At 40.0% G+C, this 25124-nt stretch overlaps 1 protein-coding gene across 1 annotated transcript; it reads right to left on the bottom strand.

Moving 5' to 3' along the window:
• Positions 1-5579: 5579 nt before the first annotated feature.
• On the bottom strand, positions 5580-23170 carry LOC148350513 (keratin, type I cytoskeletal 18). The gene is made up of 10 exons (XM_088355704.1): positions 23126-23170; positions 18965-19231; positions 18748-18873; positions 16075-16157; positions 15833-15989; positions 13301-13465; positions 12507-12632; positions 10169-10386; positions 8382-8410; positions 5580-7773 (listed from the first exon to the last, which is right to left on the bottom strand). Exons 2-10 carry the CDS (start codon positions 19220-19222, stop codon positions 7658-7660), a joined length of 1278 nt encoding a protein of 425 aa, XP_088211830.1. The 5' UTR covers positions 19223-19231; positions 23126-23170; the 3' UTR covers positions 5580-7657.
• Positions 23171-25124: the final 1954 nt, after the last annotated feature.

Raw genomic sequence — 25124 nt, 5'->3', positions numbered from 1 at the left:
CCACCCCTGTGTTAGAATGAGTGATGGGCTTTGTGAGGACATAGTTGTCGTAATAATTCATTCACTCCCATTCACAGCAAAAGAAGTCCACGGCAGTAAATGTGGTAAATAAATGTCTATAAGATCTTGTATTAAGGATTCCTATGGGGCCACAAGCAAAAATTATTGGCTCCCTGGTCAATATTAGAATAGAAAGAGAGTGAGAGTGAGAAATAAAAAGAGAGAGGCAAATGTTCTCATGTGCACTTACTCATACGTAAATGTTAGAGAAATAAACATGGATAAAAAACACTTGATTTCAATCCACATCTGCCCTGCAATATGATTGGCTAGCTACTTCTTGGTTTGGCCAGTGCCATAAATATTCACAGTATGTGCGGAAATAAAGAGATGACTACCTTGTTACAAATACATTTCCCCTAAACTTTTCCAGCCACAGACTCTTCTTTGGTTCCGCCAAATAAGGAAGAACTTCGAAAGACCCACATTTCGTTCACAAGACTTTTCGTTTTCCCTTTTTCCTAAAGACGGATGCTGTTGTATTTTAGAATTTAATGAACAGTAATTGTACTTAGTTCAAATGAAAAAAACAAATAGCATATTTGTATTGTTGTTAAGCCATTGGCGTAGCATTGAGCTAGCCTATTTGAACTAGTTAGTTACAGATTAAACAATACACAATAGGAAAGACTAATACGGAGACCCCTTGCTACTTCACACTTATATTATCGCTGGTTCACTCGTTTGCGGATTATTTTTTTATTTTTTTTAAACTTTTTATTTCTCACACACAATTTGACAGAGTGTTGGGTCACCCATCATACAGCAACACGAACCACAAAATATATACAATTGACATTCCCATAAAAACAGAAAAAAACCAACAAAAAATGTTAATAAAAGAAATAAAATTTCTTGAATAAAATAATAAAATTTGTTTGCGGATTTTTAAATGAATTGATTTTCTTTGTTGTCGTGATGTGATATAATTGTATGTCATGTCATGTTTATTTGCATAGCCCTTAATCACAAAGAGTCTCAAAGGGCTGCACAGATCACAGACTGTTGCAAACTACAGACTATTATGACAACATCCCATCATCTAAAACCTACACAAGGGCAAATAATACACTTATTACCAACATAAAATATAGGTTATTCATATTCTATAGAGTAGAAGTGTGTTTTAAGCTTAGATTTAAACATTTCCACTGAGGTTGCAGATCGAGTCTCAGGGGAAAGAGCATCCCACAGCACCGGAGCCCGAATGGAGAACGCTCTCGAGCCTGCCGATCTCTTCTTGGCTCTTGGGATCACTAGTAGACCAGCGTTTTCAGAGCGAAGGCTCCGGACCGGAACATAGGGGGGAATTAAATCTGAAAGATATGAGGGAGCAAGTCCATGCATGAACCTTAAAATCTCTTCATAAACTAACAGGGAGCCAATGCAGGTTAGCTAAAATTGAGGCAATGTGATCAAACTTTCTTGTCTTAGTTAAAAGCCTCGCTGCAGCAATTTGTAATAGCTGAGGGCTCTTAATTTTGGACCGGAGAGTAGCGTATTACAGTAATCGAGGCGGGAGGTAACAAACGCATGAATTATAATCTCCGCATCCGACTGAGACAGAGTAGGGCGAGTTTTAGCAATATTGCGAAGATGGAAAAAAACTGTTATAGTAATATTCTTAACGTGTGTTTAAAAAGACAGATCGGGGTCAAATATGACACCTGAATTTTTGACTGAGTCACTCTGGGTGGTATTACATTTGTCAATGTTCGAAGACGTTTTTGAGAACAAGTCACGGCATTTAGATGGACCAATAACTAACATTTCGGTCTTTCCAGAGTTAAGGCACAAGATGTTGAGTGACATCCATTCTTTTATCTCAGTGAGGCAGGCCTCCAAATTTCAACAGTTTAGTGTGGCAGATTCCTCCATCGGATGATAAAGTTGAGTGTCGTACATTGTATTCAGAGGGGACAGATTAAAGAGGACATTCTGGATTCTGGGTGTGTGTGACTGTCTTTGTGTGCGGCTGTAATAGCCTGCCGTATGGTGTCATTCAAACAGTGGGCGAGCTGGGGAGCACAGCGACCGCTAATTTTTAGCCACTATTTACATTGAAAATAAATTAATCAATCAATCGGAATCCGAGGAAATTTGGAAGAGCACAACGAAATTGTGATAACCAGTGGGTGCTTCATAGGAATATTATCGGTTTCCAGGAGCGACTTGGTGCAGCGTCTGAGAGAAGGCAAGAGCAGTGCTGCTAGTACGGCCTACTGCTAACGGCTAGGCTAAGTACTCTTCTAAGCCATCTTTGTGGACCCTGTATCTTGCCAACGCCAGGTCCATTAGCCATGAAATGGATGACCTGGAGACACAACTCATGGGAAACCACTACATTCGGGAAGGTCTTATTTTAATCATCGCGGAGATCTGTCCCCGTTCGAGGACAATCGATGCTAGCGCAGATGCTCTCTAAATTGCTTTCTTACACTGAAAGGTAAAACCCTCCAAATCTGTTTTACTTTTATATAATGACAATAAAACCATTCATTCAACTGCTATTATGTGTTTTGTGTTATTATTTCGAGATCTATAATTGTTGAGTCGGTAATGATGTTATCTCGAGGTAAGTTTAACCCTTTGGAGGCTTTTATGAAGGGGCGATGCTACTTGGCTTATTTCCACTTTTCTCTGGCGGTTCAGGTTCAAATTAACCGCAAAAACCGAGGAATCATCGTACATCTGAAATATAATTCGACAATTACTTAAAAAGGACCAATTTACACATTCCTTTCATGCTACACATAACAAAGACAAAACCTCTCTCCAAAATTTGGACTGAATCAGGATACATAAATTGAACATTCCCACTTGTCAACTACAAACCAAACAACCTTTAAATCCAGCTTTTACTGCACAAGTCGTCTATTCCTGATCTCACGTTGTAATTTGTGCGGGATCTCAGCAGCAAAGCGCCACGTGCCGTCGATACGACCGGGAACAGAGTCGTGCGTAAAAGGGTCTATTGTAAGTGGCTGCTTGGCGAGACCGTGTATTAGGCGTCGAGCCAGAGCGCTAAGACTTAAATTAGCTTAGCACTGAAAGGGATCAACTGTGTGAACTTACTTAACATGAGGAGCATTTTTATTCTCAGCTCAAAACAATATCAACAAAGAATGTAAATATCTATTAAATTGTGAAATTGTCGGTGGAATTGTTTTGGAAACAACTATTCCAGGCATGTCAAACTGAGTTTGGCCAGATCCAGACTTTATGTTTTCAGGTGGTCAATATAAAATGTCAACACGGAACATTAAACTTTGTTTTTCAGTAATCTGCTTTAGCACTCAGCCTACATTTGTAGCCTACCCTACAAAGTGTAATCAAGGATGATAAGGGATCTTTTCTAAGCACAAGACATTTATTTACAAAACATTATTTTCACGTTTGGCATTCAACATGTTCACAATTTGTTTATATTAAAAGTTAAGTAAATGCAACATCCCAACTGAACAAACTCACCACAAATACAAACAAACTCAAATAAGAGATATGAATGAAAATATGCTTGACTCAATTGTCATGGATTCATGCATGTATAGTATGTCACAAGAGTGACAACGCCACTCAGATTTCGTTATAATGTTTAAAAGGACATCACGAAAGAAACATCGCTTTGACACGATTAAAACAAGTCTGTCAACAAAGGCCATGGTTTACTGGAAAGATATTCTCTGGTCTAATGAGACAAAGATTAATTTTGGTTCAGATAGTGTGAAGCATGTGTGGCGGCAAACAGGTGAGGATTACAAACATGTTTGTGTCGTGCCTAATGTCAAGCATGGCGTTGGGAATGTCATGGTTTAGGGCTGCATGAGTGCAACTGGAATTGGGGAGTTGCATTTCAGTAAGGGTAACACAAACTCAAGGCTAAATTGTGAAATACTGGAGCAAGATAAGATGAAATGAAATGATCTGCATTTATATAGCGCATTTCAAGTAAAGACTTCCCAAAGCGCTTTACAATGTGCTTCACATTTCCCAATAGCGGCCGTGCAGCCATGTAAGGCTAACCTGCTTGTTGGGGGCATCAGGGGTTCGGTGTATTACCCAAGGACACTTTGACATGTAACACGGAGGAGCCGGGATTCGAACTGCAATCTCTTGATCCCAAGACGAGCGCGCTACCTCCTGAGCCACTGCCGTCTCCCTCCAGAAACTTGGTCCCAGGGCAATGTTTATGCCTGACAATGACCCCCAATACACCTCGAAGATAACCAAAGCTTTTCTAAATGGGCCGCGGGTAGAGGGGGTTGACTTGCCAAACATTTCTCCAGATCTAAACCCAATGGAACATCTTTGGGGCATCCTCAAGCGGAAGGTGGAGAAGCGCAAGATCGCAAACTTCCCCACCTGAATCATGTTTTCATGGAGGATCGAATGAGCGTTCCAGTGGCAATCTGTAAGGCTCTTATTAAATCCAAGACGAGGAAGATGAAAGTGGTTCTTTAATATCATATTGGCCACATAAAATATTGAACATTGGAAATTTTTACTTCAAGATGTACTCACTTTTGTTACCAAGGGTTTAGTGACTAAGTAAATATTTTGAGTTTTTTGAGGGTAAAAATGAATTTAAACTGCTACAGTATATAAGCTTTACACAGACTACTGTCCATTTTGTCAAAACAATGTTTCTTCAGTGTTGTTCAATTAAACATAATGATGATATTCCTGCAGAAATGTGAGGGGTGTACTCACTTTTGTGACATATTGTATATACTGGAGCTATATCCCCTAGTGGGAGGTGGCTCGTCCCAAGAACACACTCTTGACTCTTTCTGGTAGATACAGAGGAGGGGATTCCCAGCCCCTTCCCTCAACCCAACTGATGTGTGGCAACACCTGTTGTATAGAGTCACTGGGTGACCAAAACCCCCAATTTCAACGCTTAATGCCGAGCGCCAAGTAGGGAGGGAATGGGTACCAACGTTCGAAGTCTTAGGTATTACTCGGCCAAGGCTCGAAACCTCCCAGTGTTGTGGCGGGCACCCTATCCCCAAGGCCACCGAGTCTATTGTCATACTACTACGAAATAATCAAAGAAATACGACTTTAAGCAGTAAACATCACATCAAGCTAATGGGCTGGGTTGCTGAAGCTGAGAAATTACTGCACAGTACAGTCCCTAAACTGAAACCAGTGTATTTGTATCTATTCGAAAAGATCATAACCTTCGATAGAAATGAGATAGAGACTTGCCTTTTTTTTTTAGAATTTACGGCAGGATGGACTAAATCATCCAACCGGCCGGATCCCTGGTCCAACTCAATCATCTCTAACGTTACAAAAATAAAATGATTTCAACCCGTCATTCCTTTTCAATTTTGTGATTTATTTTTTGTTGAAACTTACTTGAAAAAAAGATTTAAAAAAAACACACCAAAAAACATTTGGGCTGATGTGAATCTTGACCATTTCAATTCAAATAACGTGAGCCAAATTTACAAGTCAACGTTTATTGATTGAAACAGTAATACAGACAAACTTCAATGTTAGCCTTGAAAATACCTCAAGAGTTACGTTATCCTAAGAAATACATATCTCATCCACACTCACCAGCCACTTTATGAGGTACACCTGTCCAACTACTCTTTAACATTTGATTTCTAATCAGCCAATCACATGGCGGCAACTCAATGCATTTAGGCATGTAGACATGGTCAAAACAATCTCCTGCAGGTAAAAGAGTATAGGGAAGAAAGGTGAATTGTGTGACTTTGAATGCGGCATGGTTGTTGGTGCCAGAAGGGCTGGTCTGAGTATCTCAGTAACTGTTGATCTACTGGGATTTTTCATCTCTAGGGCTTACAGATAATGATCTGAAAAACAAATGCCTTGTTGATGCTAGAGGTCAGAGGAGAATGGCCAAACTGATTTGAGCTGATAGACAAGCAACAGTGACTCAAATAACCACCCGTTACAACCAAGGTAGGCAGACGAGAATCTCTGAACACACAGTACTGTCCTTCGAACTTTGACGCAGATGAGGTACAGCAGGAGAAACCTCGCCGGGTGCCACTCTTTTCATCTAAGAACAGGAAACTGAGGCTACAATTTGCACAAGCCTGATGAATCTCAATTTCTGTTGCGACAATTTGATGGTAGGGTCAGAATTTGGCGTCAACAACATGAACGCATGGATCCACGGTTCAGGCCGCTGGTGGTGGTGGTTATATGGTCCATATCTTCTGCTTATCCGGGGTCTGGTCGCTGGGGCAGCAGCCTTAAAAAGGAAGCCCAGACGACCCTATCCCCAGCTACTTCCTCCAGCTCATTTGACGGGATCCCAAGGCATTCCCAGGCCAGCCTAGAGACATAATCTCTCCAGCGTGTCCTGGGCCACCCCCAGGGCCTCCTGCTGGTGGGACATGCCCGGAACACCTCCTGAGGGAGGCGTCCAGGAGGCACCCTTATCAGATGCCCGAGCCACCTCAACTGGCTCCTCTTCTGAATGACTGAGCTTCTCACCTTATCTCTAAGGGAGAACCCAGACTGCCTGCGGGGGAAACTCTTTGCGGGGGCCACTTGTATCGGGGATAGTGTTCTTTCGGTCATAACCCACAGTTTATGACCATAGGTGAGGGTAGGAACATAGATCTACCGGTAGGTCGAGAGCTTTGCCTTTCGGCTCAGCTCCCTCTTCACCACGACGGAACGGTACAGGTTCCGAATGACGGCAGACGCTGTACCGACCCGTTTGTCGATCTCCCGTTCCTTCCTGGTTATATGGTGTCGTGGATATTTTCTTGGCACTCTTCGGGGCCCTTGATACCAACTGAGCATCGTTGCAACGCCTCAGCCTACATGAGTATTGCTGCTGACCATTTCCATCCCTTTATGACCACAATGTAGCCAACTTCTGACGGCTACTTTCAGCAGGACAATGCACCAGGTCATCAAGCTGAAATCATCTCAGATTGGTTTGTTGAACATGACAATGCGTTCACTGTACTAAAATGGCTTCCACAGTCACCAGATTTTAACCAAATAGAGCGTGGGTGGCCAACCCAGTCCTCCAGAGCCACATGTCCTGCATGTTTTTGGAGTTTCTCGGCTCTAAAACAAATGATTCCTATCACCTGGATCACGATCAAGCTCCCACACAGCTACCTAACATTGGCAACATCTGAGTTGGAGAAGAGAAACCTCAAAAAACATGCACCACATCCCATTCAAGAGAGCATCTTTGGGATGTGGTGTAACGGGAGATTCGCCTAATGGATGTGCAGCTGAAAAATCTGCGCCAACCGCGTGACGCCATCATGTCAATGTGGACCAAACCTCATGAGGAATGCTTCCAGTCCCTTGTTGAATCCATGCCACGAAGAATTGAAGAAGTTCTGATTGCAAAATGGGGTTCAACCCATTACTAGCATGGTGTACCTAATAAAATGAACGGTGAGTGTAGGTGCACATGGTATATAAAACACTCAGTTAGCTGCTCTTTTCATGCGCAGGTCGAATCATATAAGGTTAGTATCAGCATGCACAGCTATAATAAATGAGTCTTTTGAAAGACTGAACACTAAAATCCAGAGATTTCGTAAAGACAAATTTTTCTACTTTATCTCTTTGAATACATCTCTTATTTCTTGGTCTCCTCGATTTGCTCCACCTCACTGGACTCATCCACCACTTTGCCGTTGATCATAGTCTGCGTCACCACCTTCACAATTTTTCTGGTGCGAACATCAGGTTCCTCTGTAATCATGATCATAAGACAAACAAAATAGGAGATTAGCATTGGCTATGTTTTCCCTTAAATACTGAAATATGAAAAAATAAATGCAAGTAATATTTTTACTTAACGAAAATTAAAAACATTAAGAATACAGAGATACATTTATAGACCATGTGTTTCTACCAGCTGAATATAATTATTTAAATATCAATGTTGGGCACATAATAACTTATTAATTATGATAATTAATAAAACCAAATATTTTTAAAATCAATTTGTTTTGAATTATAATTATAATTTTATTTACTAGTCACAGTAGCTTGCTTTCGTGTGTGTATATCTCATGACGGTGGCTTATGAGGATATTGGCTGCCCTCTAGCGGTCAAAAATTCGATACTGTAAATGAGAGGAATAGTAAATTGCCATTACTGTAATTAAATTCATCATAAAGGAAAACAAGACATAGGAATCAAAATGCATTTCTTTAAAAATATCCGGCCATTTCTTTCTCTTGCAAAGAAGAGAGAATATTATATACCAGTAATATTAGTATTCAACGACTTTGAGTATCAATAACGGTCTGAGAAACTACAGTAAGAGTTGATTACAATGATTAAAAATACTCACTTTTTGGTGGGGGTGGAACTTCTTTAATACTGAAACAAAAATGAAATACATTTTAAAACCAAATGATGAATACCAAAACTGACGTTAGTGGCAGCTAGAGAAGCTAATTGTGCTAAAATTAGCTTCTCCATTTTGACATAGAGCAAAAGAAATTCAACGTGTAATATAAATAATGTATCAATTAAATGTCATTATCGAGAAAAGGCAGTATTACTAATTATTACTAAGTAATGAAGTTGAGTCTGTATAATGTTAACTGAAACAAATACACATGCTAAATAGTTAGCTAGTCGGCTTTGTATACTACATTCATATATGTGGTCTTGAAATTCTACTTTTATGATATATAAAGTCTAGTTTTATCACATATACAAGTGACTTTAAGTTAATTAAGAAACATTTATTTTTTGCGAAGGAATTTGTAATTAGGTATATTAATTGATTCATTCATTTATTTATTGTCCTTTCGTTATTATCCGAAAGAAAAGGTACAATTTCTGGGTGTTTAATCCATATCTGTCAACATTTGTTTTTCCTGTATTACATATTGTGTATGTCTTCTTCTTCTTCTTCAGGTTTAACGGCAGTTCGCATCCATCGGTTTGATGCATTACCATCTTATTGTGTGTGTTGAGAATAGTTTTTGTACAGGAAATTAAGAAAAAAAAAAACTTTGTCGGACCGATCTCGTCTTGCACATTTAGGCTCTAACCTGGATCATCTATGCCAGGGGTGTCAAACTCATTTTAGCTGGGGGCCACATCCTAGAAAACTCTTATGGGGGCCAGACTAGTAGGTTTAAGAGAAATAAGGAGAGAGCTAAATAAGGAGAGAAAACAAAGAAGACAAAGAGGGATTGACACAGAGAGAGGGAGAGAGAGGGGATAGAGAGGGGGAGGGAGAGAGAGAAGAAAAGAGAGAAGGAAAGAAAAGTGAGAAAAGGTAAGAGAAATGGACAGAGCACAATAGAGAGAGAGAGCACAACAGAGAACAAGAGCGCAATGGAGAGACAGGGAGAAAAAAATGAGAGTGAATGAGAAAGAAAGAGAGAAAGAAAGACAGAATGAGAAGGAGAAAGAATGAAGAGAGGATGTAATTGAGAAAGAGAAATTGTAAGAATGACAAACATAAAAAGAATGAAAGAAGAAAAAAAGATGAAGAGAGAAATAGAATGAGCCGTAGATAGAGAGAGAAAGAAAAATAGGAAGTGAGAGAGAGAGAAAAGGTGAGAAGAAAGAATGAAATAACAAAAAGGAGAAAGAGAAAAAAGAAAGTGAAGAGAAATAGAAAAAAGCGGGACAAAGAAAGAGGGTGAGAAAAAAAGAGAAAAGAGAGAAAGAAAGAAAGAAAGAGAAAGTTAAAGAGAAAAAAAGAAAGAGAGCAAGAAAGAAAAACATGAAAGGGGGAAAGAGTAAGATAATAAAAGCGAGAGAAAGAAAAAAAAACTACAGTTACTTTGAGTGGTGCCTGGCTTGGGTGACATCAAGTGGACATATTTAAAATTGCAGCTCATTTTGCTCTCATTGTTGTCTTGCGGGCTGTATTAAGACCCTGGGCGGGCCCGATCCATCCCGCGTGCCGCCTGTTGTCTAGCCCACTGGTAGCAGACGATAACGTTATCGTGTATCAGTATTCTGCATAGTCTGTCTAGCTGTGAGTAAATAGGTGCCGCGTTGTGTTTATTATTCTTTATTTCATGCATTATTTAACAAGTTGTAATTTCATAAACAGATGGTAGAGTTCTTTTAGTCGTACACTGCATGATTTTTCCATATACTATACGGTACCTTTCCTCTCCCTCCAGCAGGCGCCTATAGGTGGCGATCTCCATCTCCAGGTTCTGTTTGATGCGCAGGAGCTGCTCGTAGTCGGTCTTGGTGCGTTGCATGTCCAGTCTGAGCTGCGAGAGGTCTTCTTCAAGCTGGTTGAGGGTCACCTGAAGACGCTCCATCTCGGTGGCGTACTTGAGGCTCGCTTCGCCCAGGTTGCCCTCCAGGGCCGCCACCTGAGGTTAGAAATTATATTATGTTGTTGGCCTGGGTCGGCCATATTGTAAATATATCACAAGGGCGATTTTTTTAAAAAACAAATCACAATTCGTATCATGGTTCTTACTGAAAAAGAGTTTCCCACACAGCACCAGACGTGTTTTGGATATGGGAATCAATCTTATCAAATTGTACATGGATCTACGTTAGTCATTAATGCTAGCTCGTTTGCTAGGTTTCTCTTCTCCAACTCAGGTGATGCGACTTGTTAGCAAGATGTGTGGGAGCTTGATAAAGATACAGGTGAATGAAATCACTAGTATTGGAGCTGAGGAACTCCAAAAACATGCGGCTCTGGAGTACCAGGTTTGCCACCCCTGTATTAGTGAATAGTGTCTGAGGCAATGACAATATGGGTATTTAGCATTAGCAACTAGAGGGCAGGATGCTTTAGGAGCAAAAGCCTATCTATGAGATGCTAACATTAGTAAGTCATGTCAGTGACAATGGTGTGAGCCACTAAAGTCATTTAGCATTTAGCAAGTCTGCTTTAGCGTCTTCTTCTTACTACCTCTTTTCGAACATGTAATTTTAACATGATTTTTGTTGTTGAGTCATTGTTTTTAATGTTTGAAATAAAGTTTTTCATTCATTCATTCAAAAACAAAAAAAGTCCTTCGTGATCTGATATCGTCATCACCAATCCTTAGTTGTAGGGTGCGTGGGTAACCTGGCAACTTGGCTAATTGAAAAACCATAACTTAGCTCACTCCATGTATTCATTTTTTAAACTACAAATATTGCTTTGGTTCTGTAAATCAACCTCAGCATATTTAAAAATACTTCATCACCAACAAAAACATCCATACAGACAGACCTTGCTCCCTTAGACAGCTTCATCATTTTTATCCACATATTTTTGAATTTTTACTTAATGTATCCTTTCTTATCAGTACTTCCCCAGCAACGGTCTTCCACCCTTATCTTATATACAACTTTTGACGTCTCAGGAATGTGCAGTACTAAATATTGCAGAGGGAGTTCTCCTTTTTTATCTTGTAATGTGAGTTCCCAGGAGAGCCTGTTCCTATAAAACAGGGGTAGGGGACCTATGGCTCGGGAGCCATATATGGCTCTTTTCATAAGCAGGTATGGCTCCGAAATAAAATGTAACTATTGCACATCTCTCTGTGGCGTTCCAAAGTCAAGTGATTTCATCCCGATTTTGGTCTATATAAAGCCGAAGCAAATTAATGCAGAAGTTTGATAAGAAACCATTTAAACTGATAAATAAAAACGCTGACAAACGACTTTGATTGGGTGAGCAGTACAAGTGGGCGGATCCCTGCACACAGCGCAAGGCACTTCCTTCTCTCTCTCTCTCGCTCAGTGCAGTCTACACCGAAAGTGAATATGACGATTTGCTTATCGTTTGCAGTAATTTGTGACATTTTTACAAAAGAACTTTGCACGCATATTGTTTTGAAACCCTTATTAAGGACAAATCTCATGGGAAAAAAATGCCTAAACACTCTTAACTGAAGGTGGAAGACAAATTGTAAATGGCATATTTACATTGATTTGGGACACAAAATTTGGCATTATTATCATTTCATACATTTGATCAAATCATCAAATGACACACAGTGAAATAAAATGTGCTGAAGAATTAGCTTTTGTCTAGAGAGCGTGTTTGGCAGTTTTTTTCAATTTTGTCTGAAAATATATGATGTGGCTCTCTCAATTTCTTTTTAAAACATTTTTTGCTTTTATGGCTCAAAAAGGTTCCTGACCCCTGCTATAAAACATAGGGAGAAACATTTTTGCATGCCTTTTGGTGGGAGACGCTTCCCATCGACTGGTCCTGAGTGCACTCTGATTTTATTTTATGAACTAAATGTCCTCAACTGCATTGCTTCTCTCCAGCTCTATCTTTTCAAAGTCCGAATATTGGGTTCGGTCAGAAGCCTGGACAGAAAATTAAATGAAAAATGATGCCGTTTGGTCACTTTTGGTCTGTGTAGATTGTATTCTTCCTTGTCCTTCTAGGCAATTGTTCCCAGTTGCACGACACAATACGGTGGCCGAAAAAGTAATTTTAAAAGGCACAGCGAGTATGAAGTGTGCGTCCAATCACCTGCTTGTGCAAGCTCTCCAGCTCCACTTCAAGTGTCTGCAAGAAGCGCTGCCTCTCCACCAGCTCACTTTGCGCTCCTCTCAGGGCTTCGTTGCTCTCCTTTACGTCCTTTTGCACCGTGTCCAGCTTAAGAGCCAAAGAATGATTACACATTGAAGGATTTTATATTTTTTACATTTTACTATAAAGGATTTCAAACAAGTTACATTTATTGAATGCAATGAAGATTTTTCACAGAGAAGGCTTAAGATTGACGACAGGTCGCGCCGTTCCAAGTGCGGAGTGTTTTGATAACAGGGCGCTGATGAATGACCTAAGCATTGTTTTGATAAACGCTTGGTGTTGTTATGAGTTTCTTCAGACATCGTGGCGACGAGGGGCAGTCCACATGGGAGGAGTCTCTGGCCCGCCCATGGGAGGAGTCGGCACGCCCATGGGAGGAGTCAGCACTCCCATGGGAGGAAAAGACGTGGGAAGAAGAACTTCAGGAAATCGATCGCGAGGGACAATTGAGAAAGAGGCGACAATAATTCGGCTAATTCGATGGAATTCACTTAGTTAAGTACTTAAAAAAAATGAATCTGCCCCCGTGTGAAAATGTCGGCAATTCTTGTTCATTTTTCCATAAAGAAACGAACATGCATTGTTAGGCGAATGTAAGTTCTGTTTGGTTAATGGAGTCGGATAACTAATTCAAACTATTTGGTAAACGATGCATTTTTTAAATAATTTAATTCCTAACAACAGTTACCACCCACGCAACTCCGGGAACCAAACGGATAACTCAATCGCACCTTCTTGCGGTACCAATTCTCGGCATGTTCCTTGTTTTTCTTGACAATGCTCTCGTACTGGATCCGCAGTTCGGACAGGATGGCCCCCAGTTCGGGCCCTTGGGCGGAGTCCACCTCCACGTTGACGTCATCCCGGGCTATGCGGGACTTCATCTGCTCCAGTTCCTGCAGGAGGATACACGGACTGCTTGAATAAAACGTCCAGAAAGTGTATTTTACATGACATTCCTTTATATTTGGTCTTAATGTGTGTGAGACACCTGTTTAATGGAAATGTAGGAGCATTTATAATACATGATTTAAATGTTCTCCATCAATAGTTGATGAAGTCTAGCTCAGGTACAATTGAACCTTTCAACTAGCCTGTTCTTTAATTCGGAGATTCTCTTTTTTCCCAAAGACAAAAATAATACAGATTCTTAAAAACATATTTAAACCGAATTTATCAAACTTTGTACAGTTGTTTCTATTCAACATTTCAAGATGAAAATGAGAGAGAAAGAGAGGGAGAAAGTAAGATAGAAAGACAGAAGTCAAGTCAAGTCATAAGTCTCAAAGTGCTGCACGGAACACAGACTAATGCAAACTACAGGCTATTGTTATACCATCCGCTGATCTAAAACCTACATAAGGGTAAGGAAAAACTCCAAAACCTAAATATGAGGAAAATGAAGAAACCTTGAGAAAGGACCACACACGAGGTAATCCCCCTTCCAGGATGACCAGGCTGCAATGAACAATAAAATTAAAAATAAATATGAAATAATTGAAAATAAAAAGGGAAAAAGAAAGAGAGGAAGAAATAAGAGAAAGAGGAAAAAAGGGAGAAAGAAAGAGGAAAAAAGGAACAAAAAAAGAAAGAAAGAAAGAAAAAAAAGGATAAAGGGAGCAAAGGATAAAGAAAGAAAGAGAACAAAAGAAAGAACAAGAAAGAAAGAAAGTAAAAAACAAAAGAGAAAATAGATAAGTTGTATCTATAGTTAATTTGTCTAAGTCGACCACAAAAAAATATTCTAACAGAAAATCACAATGACCCAGCACCAGTGATCTATTTTCAGAACAGCTCTGCGGGCACCTCAGCTGTCCCTAGTGGGCACCTGGTTCAGTGTGTCCTATATCACCACCGAGACACACATCACAAAAACTGCTTGTAATCTACTTTGTCTGGATCCTTAGACCAGCATTGAATGTTGATAAAGGGCAGTTTTGTTCTATTTTGAGTGCGTTTGCAGGCCATAGTCTAGCTCTCATAAGCCGAGTGGTGAGAAACGATCACTTAAACGTAATAAGATCGACCCGTTTTTTGTGTCTGCTGTAACCAAAGGACCCCTAAAGGACCCCCAAAGGACCCCTAAAAGACCCCACTCAACTAAATTAGGTCACTCCGACAACGTATGACCTTCTTGCTTTTGAAAACGGAACAAATGCAAAGAAAAAGGAATCTTATTTCCGGTTTGAATTCATATATTTCAGTGGAGAACCGTGAAGTTTACACCTATGCCTTCACTCCAGTTTCAACTAATAATGTGTAATTTACATTTTTTTTTTTACAGGGATTCTGTCTTGTTGTAGTGCATTGGTTAGCATACTTGCCTAACACGCGAAAGGTCCCCAGTTCAAGACCGGGTGGAAACCAATTTTGGCCTGGAGAGGGATGGGCGCCACCAGGCTATACTATCCCAAGACACACCACCGATTATGGTGCCCCTACGACCCAAGCAGTTAAGGTAAAAAATTTTGCCCACCCCATTTTCGACACGGAGAAAGTAAATAAAAAAGGAAAGTTGACTGTGTGGGCTGCTGCTTCCACGACAGGTGAAAAAAAAGAAAGAAAGAAAGAAAGAAAGAAAGAAAGAAAATAAAGAAAGATAGATGGGTTGAAATAAAAATAAATAAAGAAGGAAAGAAATAAAGAAGAAAGGAAGGAAGTAAAGAAGAAAGAAGTCAAGTCCTGTTAATTTGTATAGCCCTTAATGACAAGGAGTCTCAAAGGCCTGCACAGACCACATAATATTGCAAACTACAGACTATTATGACACATCCCCTGATCTAAAACCTGCATGAGGGCAAGGGAAAACTCAAAAACCTCAACATGAGGAAAATGAGGAAACCTTGAGAAGGTTCCTCACAATACGATATTTTCCATTGCACTCATTTCCAACATTCAGATAACTGGCTCTATTTTCCTGCATATGCTTTTTTATGAATCAAGGTATTAAATTTCATACAATAAAATACTTCTGAAAAATCCATATTGCATTGAGTTTGTCAATGCAAATTATAGAATTTAGACATTACTCATCCTTACTATTATTCCTTGTGCTTTTTAGTACCTGCTTTTACCATACAGCGACATCTACAGGTCACATAAGACACACCGTCCCTCAAATGACCTATTTGCTGGATCATTTTGGGTAGGGGGATATATTCTCCTTTGCCATATTGTCGGAAATCATAATTACAAAATCTCTTCATAAAGGGACAACAGAGGAGAAAATAAGGCCAGACAGACACTCAAAGCAGATAGACTACCTCCTCGTGGTTTTTCTTTAGAAAGTAAAGTTCCTCTTTCAGGCTATCGAGGTCTCCCCTGAGGGACGCAATGATCTGCTCATGGTCGCTCTTGGCCTTCTTCAGGGCCACGCAGTCTCGTTCCACCGACTGACCCATCACCAGTTCCGTCTCCCACCTAGTTACGAAGAGGAAGTCATTGGTCATCAGTCGGCCCCAGAAACCTCAAATGCGATTGTCAGGTTTGTTCATGAACCCCTCACTTGATCCTGAAGTCATCGGCAGCCAGTCTGGCATTATCGATCTCCAGCATGAGACGAGCGTTTTCCAAAGTCTTTTTGCGCACCTGAAAAACATCAGGCAGCAGGAACGTTCTCGTCAGTTGATCTGCGATTCAGTCTTGAAGGCGGGGTGCATAGTTTAAGGTGTCCTTATGAAGAAATGTCCAATATTTTTGAATGTTTGATGGCATATAGTGGTCATTCATCACTCTATATTAAAAAAAATGGGAAAAGTTAAAAAATAACAAGTCGAATAATGGACTATTTGTAAAACACATCCACTAGCTCCTGGATTCTGAGGGAATTCCACTGAAGGAACGTCTTCAGATGTTTCTTTACTCCCAAAATTAGGAGCTGTTTATCCAGGTTCACCAACCATGCTGGAGAACATGTGGAAAGGTAGATGTTGACCACATGCATATACTTTGGCTTTGCCCAAGAAATCAAGATAACTGGGAAAAATTAGGGTATGTTTTAGAGACAATATTGGGATATGGAACACCCAAGTCATTCAAGGTGCTCTCTTAGGCCATCTAACAGAAGAACCATTCCAGAGAAAGGATGGGTACCTGTTTAAACATTTATTGAAAACTAGCAAAAAGTAATAAGATTATGGCACAAACAAGATCTTAATGGGTGTGCACTGTGGAGGAAATATTTCTAATGGAGAGGACCTGATTTTGAATAAGATTACAGGAGACCCAATTCATGGACAAATAGGAAAAATGGAAAGACTATAAGGACACCATTTTCGAACAATGAAGACTGGACTTTGAAGAATGGCTTAAACATGGATGACATTCCCAAACACCGCAATATAATTTTTGTTGTTTTTTTTTGTTCTTTTCCGTCCCCCTTCCACCTCTTTTATTCTTTGTTTGTTGTGTTGAAAAAAAGAAAGACAAAAATGCACCAAAAACATTAAGTTACTAAAAAGTTTAAAATAAATAGTTTCTCTAATAAGTATGTCTAAACATTGCTCAACTGATTTCAAAGAGCCTTCGTACATAGACTTATCAAGCTTGCAAGATTCATTCTAAAGTAAACCAAAGACTGGTGTGAAGCTTCGGGAGTTTGGGGAATTTTCCACTGACTTAAGTCTCGTTTTTGCCATGTTCCGCCTTTCGGATATATAAATGATTGACAGACATTTTGATGGATATGTGAAACCATTACAGCCTTGTACTGTACTTATATGCCCAGAATATTTTGTTTTACTGTAATAAATACTTACTTTAGAATTAGTTATACCCGGAACATGAATGTTAAGAAAAATCTGTCTTCCCTCATGGGGCTCATGGGGTAATAGGGCTTCTAAAAAAACTTTATAGTAATCTATTGTTGCCTGCTTTTAATCCTTCGGTCGGTGTCCCTCAAAGCACACTTTTGGACTCATCGACTACAGATGGATGAGAACGAAGGCCAGCTATCTGTATTGGAGCTCATACCAGGTTACCTGAGATTAAAGGCATGGTACATTGTTTTTTTAATAAAAGGCAATCTTAAAGAAAATTATTTTGTCAATATGTTAATGTATTTCTCTAAAACTAGTTTGGAAATAGAAAGGAATTTTAGGTAATAACGGTATCGGTATCACTGACTACTCTATATTTGAATGAAAAACCTTGTATTGAACATCCGGACCCCTGACATACAAAATTCAAGGCTTTGTTGTTTCAATACTGCACCTTGCTGAGTACAATGTGAAAAAGGCATTTGGGGCTACAAACGCAAATTTGTCAAATTCTTTGGTCAACTAAAGGCAAATACACACAAGAAAGAAAAACATAGTCATAGCAACAATAATATTTTAAATAAAATAACCATAACAAGCACAAATCCATTATGTAATCACATTACTACTAGGGTTCTAGATGACATTGGAAAAGGAACTAGATTTAATATGATAACCACACAGTATTTGGAGGTGGCAGTAGCTCAGGAAGTAAAGTGCTCGTCATGGGATCAAGAGTTCCCAGGTTTGATTCCCGGCTCCTTCGTGTTTTTTGTATTGGCAAGACACTGAATGCCCCCGATAAGCAGGTAGTTGCCTTGCACAGCTGTTGCTGCTATCGGTGTGTGAATGGGTACGTGTGAAGCACATTGTAAAGTGCTTTGGGACTTAGCATCAATGACTTGAAAAGCGCTGTATAAATGCAGACCATTTACATTTACTATATTTACTCCTGGTACTACGTTGTACAATGTTATTTTTGTCGGAACTCTTTCCCGTAATGCTCCAGTACACGTTGTACATTGAGTCAAAAATACTCTTATGATGAGATACAAGCTAATACCTTTGCCAATCCTAGTGGTCTAGTGGCTAGTATTTGGCGCTCTCACCACTGCGATCCGAGTTCGATTCCCATTGCAATGCTAAGCAAATGAGGTCAGTGATATTAGTCGACTGATCAATCATTAAGGGGATAGGGTAGAACCTCGAGATAGCATGCACCCAAATGTTTTGGGTGAAGGAAACTGTGTGTATACACAAATAAATACGGTATAAGCACAAAAAATGGCTATTTTTTTTCTGTTCGAAGGGCCCGGTACTGGTACACAGCCTGGTGGTCGCAGACGACTGAGAGTAAGTACAACTATTAGTGCTTAGTCTAAGCAGATAAAATATATACGATCAATGTATGTCTCGGCTACCTCCTGCTCAACGGCATGAGCCTGAGCCATCATGGATTCAAGGTCATGACCTTTGGGAATGCGCTCAATCATCACTTGCTTGATCTTTATCTCCAGTTCGGCGTTAGAACGTTCCAGTGAGTGAACCTGTCCAAACAAAGAGAAAGACCAAAGCGCTTCCGTAACATCATATCCTTGTCCGGCAGACCAGATGGGAAAAAAGCCAACAGAAGTCTACCTTATCCAAGTACTTGGCCAGACGGTTGTTGAGACTCTGCATGGCCTCCTTCTCGTTGGCGCTGTTTCCGTGTAAGCCGTTCAGTTTTTGTCCGGCCGGCCCGTTGAGGTCGTGGCTGACGGAGGCCGATCGGGTAAGCGTGCCGCCAGAGGAGAAGGAAACCGACATGCGGGAGCGGCCGCCGTCCATCAGGGAGCGACTGGAGAAGGATGGTTGGCGGTTCACCGAGTAACCCCGAAGTGACATGCTGGAGGTCATGATGATGGGCTGTGGTCAGGGAGGTTTACATAAAAGTCTAGTACAGTGGTCTGTGAAGTTGTGCCTGCAGGTACCAGGTGGCCCCCTAAGGACACCTCAGTAGCCCGTGGACACGTGCAAAAAGACAATTTGTAGTGTTCCTTTCCCACGATTATGCCGATATGTTGCAAAATGTTCCACACAACGGGGGACTCGAGACATTCAGTCTTAAAGTTGTCCCGTATCCTCCAGAGCTGTGACATCATAAGATGAATGAAAGACTTTAAAATCCGTATCCCATTAACGCAACATATGAGGCAGCTCCAAAACAGATGGTGACTGTACCAAACAGCAATTGTATACAGCTCATTTCTGCTCGGAAAAATTGGAACTTTGCTCACCCTGGTCACAGGGGGACTTGTGACTGTTTAAAGCTGTGTGAACTAAGTTTTTATGGAGGCAGATTTTCAATTAAAAAAAAAAAACTGTTTAATCAAAGAAAAAAAGTGTTTGAATGCAAAATCATATTTGACACTCAAAAATGTTTTGCATTTAAACACATTTTGTGATTAAAAATGTTAAATCTTTTCTGTGTATGGATCAAGTTTTCAGTAGGACATTTGTGTCTTTTGTCCAGAAAAAATATATATAATTTTGATTGAAACAACTTATATAAGTATATACTCATTTACCTCCAGCCTACAGTACCTAAATGTAGGTTTGATGTCCATAGCTGTCAATTGCACTCAGATGTATTTATATCTCTTTGTTTTCCTTTTTTATTTTTTTTACTTTTTGTAGTACATTTTTTTCATGTTTCATTATCATTATCATCTATTTCCTTTGTTTTTCTTTTTTCTTTTAAAAGTTCTATTTTACACACCTCTATGTTCTTACTGTAGCACACAACTGCTTCCATCGGTAATATTGAAGGGGAACAAAATACCAAATTAAATCACATTTAGAAGTGTTTTGATGATCACTTAAAAAAAAAATGGCACTCAAATCCACCACTCATCGTCTGCTTCGATGACACCCCTGACTTTGTGGTCAGCAACTCATCTAAATGTAAATGCTTTTATTAGAAAGAACTCTTAAAGTCAATTATTATGATAATAGGAACAGTTTTGTATTCAGGAAAATGACATCTAAACATGGATAAATGAGGAAATATGTAAAGGTGTTCGAGACAGTAATTATGATAAACAAATCAGAAAACTGACTGATGAGGAGCTCAGATGGGATTAACCGAAATTTCATCCATACATCTATTATCTGGACCGCTTATCCCCAGTAGGGTCCCGGGGGTGCTGGAGCCGACCCCAGCTATCTTTGGGCAGTGTCACGGTCGCCGTGGCGACCAGTCTGCCGCGCCCCCGAACTCAAGCTGTAGCAGATCAGCTGATTGCTGGTCTGCTACTTAAGGCTGGGTTGTGGGTTTGGCGGGCGCTGGCTCATTACACATTCCCCGGTCTGTTATGCCTTGTCCTGTTTTGTTTTAAACATTGTCCGTTCTGTTATGCCTTGTCCTGTTTAGTTGAGTTGGAAGAAACAACTGTTTGTTTTGTCATGTCCCAGAGTTTTGGACAACTTTTATTTTGGTGAATAAAAGTTTTGGATCGTTACGCAATTGAGTTCTCCCTTCCTGCCTCCGTTCCGGTCCGGTCACCCCTTCCACTCCACCTCGCCTCGTGACAGGCAGTGGCCAGGGGACACCCTGAACCGGTTGCCAGCCAGCCGCAGGGCACACGAGACAGACAACATGTTTTTGGAATGTGGGAGGAAACCAGGGTGCCCGGAGGAAACTCACGCAAGCACGGGGAGAACATGCAAACTCCACACGGGGCTGTGCTGCCCCAAAATTTTCAATATCTGTAATATTAAGATTTGCCCTGCAAGTAGCTTGCAACCAGTTTGGGGTGTCACTGCTTGATGATAGCTGGGATGGGCTCCAGCACCCCCGCGACCCTACTGAAGATAAGCGGTGCAGATAATGGATGGACGTCGATATTAAGATTAAAGTGGACATGAAGGAAAAAAAATCATTTTCGTGACCTAGATGCTTTTTGTAGCATATTATCCACTGTTCCTAGGTACTATATTTGGGTGAAACGAATACTTTGAAAAATATGATTGTTTTGCAAAAAAAGAAAAAAAAAAATTATTTTCGCTTTTAATGCATTTAACCAAAACTTTCGTCTCTTTTTTCGATCAGGTGTGTCCTTGAAACTTCACGATCACAACGTTTTTTTCTCTGATTCCGGCACACAAACACAAATCATGAGAACTAGCAGCATTGGTAGCTTTCTTTTCCTCTGTCTTCTGACCAGCACAACTCTTGTCTCCAGCTTCAGCTGTGACAAAAGTTATGAAACCATCTATAAAGTGCATCGAATTATAAAGCGCACTTTTTGAATTTCTAGGGTTTTAAATTGTGCCTCATTGTCTGAAAAGTACGGTACTATTAGGGTCTTACACACCGCCTACGAGCAGAGGGCCCCAACTGGGGTTTGAACTGGACACCGGTGTGTTCAATGACCACACATTTCAGGTCATTGTCATTTTCCAGTTCTTCTGCCTGTCACAGTTGCCATGGCGCCCAATTGGCCCTGCCTGTGTGGGGCCAGCTGCGGCTCGTTAACACATTGGCTTTCTGTCTATTTTAAGCTGAGCGCTGTCACGCTTCCTTTGTGAGCCCGTCAACGAACTTCTGCCCCACAAGACGTGGGTTTCGACTTGGTCCTGTTCCTGTTGGTATTTCGCTTTCCAGTTTTGTTTCCGTCTATATTTGTCCTGTTTATTATTTTCACCAGTTTTCGTTCTCGTCTAGTTTGTCCTGCTTATTTTCGATATCCTGATTCATTATCTATCCTGTCTTTCCTGTCCGGTCCGGTATCGACCCCATCCGTCCGATATAATCTCGGGCAATTGGAATCGATCTCGACGGTCTCTGGCTCCCTCTCTTTCCACGCCAGACCGCTGCCTAACATGCATGACTCCCCATTTCCCGTAAATTACAAGGCTTGTGTGCGAATGTCACGCGTTTGGGTACTGATCATGTTCTGGTTCTTGACACTGCCATTGTCATCCTCGTCTTCATTTCCACCACCAGGCCAGGTTTGTTTGTCTCTGGTGTTAAATTTGTTTATTGCTTTTAACAGTTTCAGGTTTTTGTTTGGGCATTTTGTGCCCACTCATTTGTTTGGTACAGGTTTTGTTAATAATATGTACTGTCCTTGGTTCAAGCACTCTTGTTTCCAGTACTTTGGTCCATGTTTTGTTAACAAATATATACCGTCCTTGATTTGAGCAACCCTGTTTCCAGTTCCTGCCTCCCCCACATGGGTCCATCATCCTTCAAAACCTTGACAGGTACTTGGTATTAGATTGCCCACACTTACTTGATTATGAAAAAGAAAAAACAGTTGTTATTCTGTCTCTGTAGGTTCATTTGACATATACTATTCCCGGTGTCACCTTACTGTCTTTACTTTGACCAATCAATGAAGACTTTGTGCGTTTATATGAGGGGCCGCAATGGTGCGGTGCAAGGTACGTCCCCTGATGCATTTCTCAAGCTAGTTTTAGAGGCGGATTAAGCATCAAGGGAACCTCTCTGTGCGACTGTCACTTGATCCTGGCAACGCTACAGAGGAGCTGTCAAGGGGGTGCGGGGGGGACAGATGGACTCCTTGTTCACATGGGAAAATGATGCGCTAAATATGAATCGAGGTGCATTCCACGACAGACAAGGAAGCGCTTTGTTGGCAGCAAAACTCACTTTTCTTTTAATGATCAGCTTTTCACATGAATTGCAACGCAAGTAGTGGCCGGAACTCGAACCTCATGCATGTGTTTCATCGTCAAAATGATCGGAAATGCCGTTTAACAGATAATGAAGATAAGAACAAAAGATGTACTTACCTTCTGGAAACGAAAGGTCAGGAAAGATGATCAGGCCTGCAGGAGAGTAAAAGAGCTGTGCTGCTGATGCTGCAAGGTGAGCTTTTATGTACAGGTGAGCAGGAAGTGGGTGTGGCCTGTGCAGAGCAAATGAGAGTGTTGCACGAAAAGAGTTAGGAGAAAAAAAACAGAATTAATCAATTAATTAAGCTTGTAAAAATCTGATGTATTCCAGTGAAATAAAAAAAAGTTATTGATGCAGCAATTATATATATACAGTGGCTTGCGAAACTTTATGGCCCCCTTGAACTTTGTAACCTTTTGCCACATTTCAGACTTCAAACATCAAGATATAAAACTGTAATTTCTTGTGAAGCATCAACAATAAGTGGGACAAAATCATAAAGTGGAACACACTTTAATGGATATTTTGAACTTTTTTAAGAAATAAAAATTAAGAAAAGTGGGTGTGCAAAATTATTCTGCTCCTTTATTCCCAGTGTCGCAAACACTGCCCAGAAGTTCAGTGAGGATCACTGAATGATTTAATGTTGATCTAAATGACTAACGATACTGAATGGAATCCACCTGTGTGTAATAAGTCTCTGTATAAATGCACCTCCACTGCGATAGTCTCAGAGGTCTGTTTAAAGCGCAGAGAGCATCATGAAGAACGAGGAACACACCAGGCAGGTCCGAGATACTGTTGTGGAGAAGTTTAAAGCTGGATTTGGATACAAAAAGATTTCCCAAGCTTTAAACATCCCAAGGAGCACTGTGCAAGCAATCATATTGAAATGGAAGGAGTTTTAGAAGGAGTGATGAAAATCACATGATACCTAAATGTATGACATAATTCTATTTATTCATTTATTCATTAGTGTTAGTACTTTGTCCTGTACTCTTTCATTTCTTTTGTCTCGTATTTTGTCCCGTTGTTTGTTGTATATTTTGTTATCCGTTTATTTATTGATTTACTTATATTGTTATGAATTTATTTCATTTATTAGGTCATTTTTTTTGTCATGTATTTCGTCATGAATTTTGTCATTTGTGATGGTGTGTATTTTGTCGTGCATTTTTTTCATTTGTCATGTATTTTTTTATGTGTTGTGTATTTTGTTATGTTTATTGTCCAGTATTTTTTCGTGTATATTCTTTCATTTATTTTGCTGTGTATTCTGTTGTGTATTTTATTGTGTATTTTTCATTTATTTGTCTTGGATTTTGTCATGAATGTTGTCATTTATCATGTTGTTTATTCTGTTATTTGATTGTCGTGTATTGTGTCTCGTATATTCTTTCATTTATTTCGTTGTTTATTCTGTTGTGTATTTTGTCGTGTACTTTTTTCTTTATTTGTGTATTTTGTTATGAATTTTGTCATTTTTTATGTTGTTTATTTGGTTATTTATTTTCTTGTGTATTTTGTTGTCATTTATTTAAGTGTTCATTTATTTATATGGCATATATTTGAAGGTTTATTTCTCCTTATCTTTATGTCTACATATGGCAGGATTAGTCCTCTATATGCTTTCTCCTAGCTGAAAATAACAAATAGGTTCCTTCTCATGTGTCACGGCTATCAATTCCACCCCTGTAACTTGAACTTCTTTTTGTAAATTATTTAACCAAGGAAACAATAATAGGAAAAGCAAGGAGTGAGAATAGATGAGCACATGGGCACAACAAACACTTCAACCCAATTCAACCCAAGCACCCCCAAAAATCATTTAAACAATTTTTAAAACTCAGTTTTCCTCAATAAAGGACAGAATAGGCTTTCATAAAATGATAAAAAGGCTCGATAAAATTTAAATAAAGTAAAACAAAACAAAAGTGTAAGCAACGCAGCTTCAGAAATACTCCACTGTCTTGAATTGGTTCAGTCCGTTTGATTCCTAACACTGTTATCACCCCCTCTCCCCGCTCCCCTTTCGCTCGGCTAGTATCACTTGCGGCATAGTGGCGTAGTCTGTGGAGGCTCCCGTGTATTACTGTGAGAGTATGTTACTATAGA

This window comes from Urocampus carinirostris, chromosome 16, assembly GCF_059441175.1.
Source record: "Urocampus carinirostris isolate Australia breed hairy pipefish chromosome 16, RoL_Ucar_1.0, whole genome shotgun sequence".
NCBI classification, from domain to species: Eukaryota; Metazoa; Chordata; class Actinopteri; order Syngnathiformes; family Syngnathidae; genus Urocampus; species Urocampus carinirostris.
Note: the sequence above shows the minus strand (reverse complement) of the source record. Positions and strands in the feature narration are given on the sequence as shown.